The sequence below is a fragment of the Littorina saxatilis genome, linkage group LG4 (assembly GCF_037325665.1).
Source record: "Littorina saxatilis isolate snail1 linkage group LG4, US_GU_Lsax_2.0, whole genome shotgun sequence".
NCBI classification, from domain to species: domain Eukaryota; kingdom Metazoa; phylum Mollusca; class Gastropoda; order Littorinimorpha; family Littorinidae; genus Littorina; species Littorina saxatilis.
In genome coordinates, this window is record NC_090248.1 from 370,332 (window position 1) to 375,331 (window position 5,000).

General features: G+C 44.1%; 1 protein-coding gene across 1 annotated transcript in view; it reads left to right on the forward strand.

The window, feature by feature from the left end:
* The window catches only part of LOC138963732 (chorion peroxidase-like), a 42,517-nt gene extending 41,617 nt beyond the window's left edge, over positions 1 to 900 (forward strand). The window contains exon 14 of the mRNA XM_070335582.1: positions 530 to 900. Coding sequence (XP_070191683.1) covers positions 530 to 590 — 61 coding nt within the window. The 3' untranslated portion in view covers positions 591 to 900. The remainder of the gene's footprint in view (positions 1 to 529) is intronic.
* The last annotated feature ends 4,100 nt before the right edge of the window (positions 901 to 5,000 follow it).

The window sequence follows — 5,000 nt, forward strand, 5'->3', positions numbered from 1 at the left end:
CAGAGATAGACAGGAAGACAGAGATAGACAGGAAGACAGATATAGACAGGAAGACAGAGATAGACAGGAAGACAGAGATAGACAGGAAGACAGAGATAGACAGGAAGACATATATAGACAGGAAGACAGATATAGACAGGAAGATAGAGATAGACAGGAAGACAGAGATAGACAGGAAGACAGAGATAGACAGAGATAGACAGGAAGACAGATATAGACAGGAAGACGGATATAGACAGGAAGACAGAGATAGACAGGAAGACAGAGATAGACAGAGATAGACAGGACGACAGATATAGACAGGAAGACAGAGATACTTTCTTTCTTTCTTTCTTTATTTGGTGTTTTACGTCGTTTTCAACCACGAAGGTTATATCGCGACGAAGACAGAGATAGAGAAACCGTGAAAATTAAATAGATATTGAGACTGAGATGAAACTTACATTCGATTGAAATAGCTACGAGACAGCTGATGTTTAGTTGTTTTTTTTTTTTTATTTGTATGTTTTTCTTTCGTTTTTTCTGACAGTAACCCTATCGTAGACTGCAGTGAGATCACTAAAGACCTCGGAAGCTTGAAGATTTTCTGACGCAACTGTCCCTGGTCATCTGAAATACCTGACACCGCCAACCCCTTCTATCTGACCAAGATGCTGCTGTCATTATCTGATGTCATCTAAAAATACCTGACACCGCCAACCCCTCCTATCTGACCAAAATGCTGCTGTCATTATCTGATGTCATCTGAAATACCTGACACCGCCAACCCCTTCTATCTGACCAAGATGCTGCTGTCATTATCTGATGTCATCTGAAATACCTGACACCGCCAACCCCTCCTATCTGACCAAGATGCTGCTGTCATGATCTGATGTCATCTGAAATACCTGACACCGCCAACCCCTCCTATCTGACCAAGATGATGTTGTCATTATCTGATGTCATCCGAAATACCTGACACCGCCAACCCCTTCTATCTGACCAAGATGCTGCTGTCATTATCTGATGTCATCCGAAATACCTGACACCGCCAACCCCTTCTATCTGACCAAGATGCTGCTGTCATTATCTGATGTCGTCATCTGAAATACCTGACACCGCCAACCCCTTCTATCTGACCAAGATGCTGCTGTCATTATCTGATGTCATCTGAAATACCTGACACCGCCAACCCCTTCTATCTGACCAAGATGCTGCTGTCATTATCTGATGTCGTCTGAAATACCTGACACCGCTAACCCCTTCTATCTGACCAAGATGCTGCTGTCATTATCTGATGTCATCTGAAATACCTGACACCGCCAACCCCTTCTATCTGACCAAGATGCTGCTGTCATTATCTGATGTCGTCATCTGAAATACCTGACACCGCCAACCCCTTCTATCTGACCAAGATGCTGCTGTCATTATCTGATGTCATCTGAAATACCTGACACCGCCAACCCCTTCTATCTGACCAAGATGCTGCTGTCATTATCTGATGTCGTCATCTGAAATACCTGACACCGCCAACCCCTTCTATCTGACCAAGATGCTGCTGTCATTATCTGATGTCGTCTGAAATACCTGACACCGCTAACCCCTTCTATCTGACCAAGATGCTGCTGTCATTATCTGATGTCATCTGAAATACCTGACACCGCCAACCCCTTCTATCTGACCAAGATGCTGCTGTCATTATCTGATGTCATCTGAAATACCTGACACCGCCAACCCCTTCTATCTGACCAAGATGCTGCTGTCATTATCTGATGTCGTCATCTGAAATACCTGACACCGCCAACCCCTCCTATCTGACCTAGATGCTGCTGTCATTATCTGATGTCATCTGAAATACCTGACACCGCCAACCCCTTCTATCTGACCAAGATGCTGCTGTCATTATCTGATGTCATCTGAAATACCTGACACCGCCAACCCCTTCTATCTGACCAAGATGCTGCTGTCATTATCTGATGCCATCTGAAATACCTGACACCGCTAACCCCTTCTATCTGACCAAGATGCTGCTGTCATTATCTGATGTCATCTGAAATACCTGACACCGCCAACCCCTTCTATCTGACCAAGATGCTGCTGTCATTATCTGATGTCATCTGAAATACCTGACACCGCCAACCCCTTCTATCTGACCAAGATGCTGCTGTCATTATCTGATGTCATCTGAAATACCTGACACCGCCAACCCCTTCTATCTGACCAAGATGCTGCTGTCATTATCTGATGTCATCTGAAATACCTGACACCGCCAACCCCTTCTATCTGACCAAGATGCTGCTGTCATTATCTGATGTCATCTGAAATACCTGACACCGCCAACCCCTCCTATCTGACCAAGATGCTGCTGTCATTATCTGATGTCATCTGAAATACCTGACACCGCCAACCCCTTCTATCTGACCAAGATAATGCTGTCATTATCTGATGTCATCTGAAATACCTGACACCGCCAACCCCTTCTATCTGACCAAGATGCTGCTGTCATTATCTGATGTCATCTGAAATACCTGACACCGCCAACCCCTTCTATCTGACCAAGATGCTGCTGTCATTATCTGATGTCATCTGAAATACCTGACACCGCCAACCCCTCCTATCTGACCAAGATGCTGCTGTCATTATCTGATGTCATCTGAAATACCTGACACCGCCAACCCCTTCTATCTGACCAAGATGCTGCTGTCATTATCTGATGTCATCTGAAATACCTGACACCGCCAACCCCTTCTATCTGACCAAGATGCTGCTGTCATTATCTGATGTCATCTGAAATACCTGACACCGCCAACCCCTTCTATCTGACCAAGATGCTGCTGTCATTATCTGATGTCATCTGAAATACCTGACACCGCCAACCCCTCCTATCTGACCAAGATGCTGCTGTCATTATCTGATGTCATCTGAAATACCTGACACCGCCAACCCCTTCTATCTGACCAAGATGCTGCTGTCATTATCTGATGTCATCTGAAATACCTGACACCGCCAACCCCTTCTATCTGACCAAGATGCTGCTGTCATTATCTGATGTCATCTGAAATACCTGACACCGCCAACCCCTCCTATCTGACCAAGATGCTGCTGTCATTATCTGATGTCATCTGAAATACCTGACACCGCCAACCCCTTCTATCTGACCAAGATGCTGCTGTCATTATCTGATGTCATCTGAAATACCTGACACCGCCAACCCCTTCTATCTGACCAAGATGCTGCTGTCATTATCTGATGTCATCTGAAATACCTGACACCGCCAACCCCTCCTATCTGACCAAGATGCTGCTGTCATTATCTGATGTCATCTGAAATACCTGACACCGCTAACCCCTTCTATCTGACCAAGATGCTGCTGTCATTATCTGATGTCATCTGAAATACCTGACACCGCCAACCCCTTCTATCTGACCAAGATGCTGCTGTCATTATCTGATGTCATCTGAAATACCTGACACCGCCAACCCCTTCTATCTGACCAAGATAATGCTGTCATTATCTGATGCCATCTTTGACAAAGCTAGATCGTCGATCAGAGATTATCTTTAAAGGCGTGGTTGACATCTCATCGCGATGATGGCTGTGTATGACGGATGCTTGATGGACGACTGTGATATGGTGCGTAACTCATGAATAAATTAGCATTACTAACTACTGTCCTCGTGGCGTGACTGTGTGAAGGGGGTCGGGGGGGGGGGGGGGGGGGGGTCCGGTGGGGCTATCATTACAATATCAAACTGAGCGTTAACTGGGCGAGAAACGTCCGTGCGTGCACCACAGAAGATATCGACCTCGATCGCCCCACACACTTGAGTACAGACCTTTTTTTCCTCCTTAAAAAAAATCTCAGCCAGTGTTGAAACTGGGTCAAAGCTTTCGCTGTCTCAGACGCGACTGGTTATCGTAGCAACTCCCGTACTCTCTCAAGAAAAACAAGTCGCGTAAGGCGAAAATACAATATTTAGTCAAGTAGCTGTCGAACTCACAGAATGAAACTGAACGCAACGCAACGCAGCAAGACCGTATACTCGTAGCATCGTCACTCCACCGCCCGTGGCAAAGGCAGTGCCCGTGGAATTGACAAGAAGAGCGGGGTATTCGTTGCGCTGAGAAGGATAGCACGCTTTTCTGTACCTCTCTTCGTTTTAACTTTCTGAGCGTGTTTTTAATCCAAACATATCATATCTATATATTTTTGGAATCAGGAACCGACAAGGAATAAGATGAAAGTGTTTTTAAATTGATTTCGAAAAAAACGTTCGGGGATTTCATACCCAGGAACTCTCATGTCAAATTTAATAAAGATCGGTCCAGTAGTTTAGTCTGAATCGCTCTACACACACACACACACACACACGCACACACGCACGCACACACGCACATACACCACGACCCTCGTTTCGATTCCCCCTCGATGTTAAAATATTTAGTCAAAACTTGACTAAATATAAAAACGTGTGTGCTCTGCCTTTTTGCTGTTGTCGAAAGTAATAACGCCTCAAAGATTTGCAGATGCAGTACCTTCGGAAAAATCAATAGCACTTAGGCTACTTCGTACTGTCACGCACACATGCATAAAACACGCACGCAGTCTGTCATCCACGACTCTTGCTCTTTCAAACTACAAAACACAAGTTGACACGAACAGTAGATTAAGAACGTTTCTTACAAAAATCAAATATACTTAGATCAACATAAATACACACACAACTCACTAACTAACCATACAACTCTTTCTTACGATAACATCGACAACGACAAGAACAAGATCAATACTAATAACGTCAACAACAAGATCAATACTAATAACGTCAACAACAAGATCAATACTAATAACGTCAACAACAAGATCAATACTAATAACGTCAACAACAAGATCAATACTAATAACGTCAACAACAAGATCAATACTAATAACGTCAACAACAAGATCAATACTAATAACGTCAACAACAACAAAGAACGATTATTTTCTTTTTAAAGCATCTTTCACAACTCTCACTTCC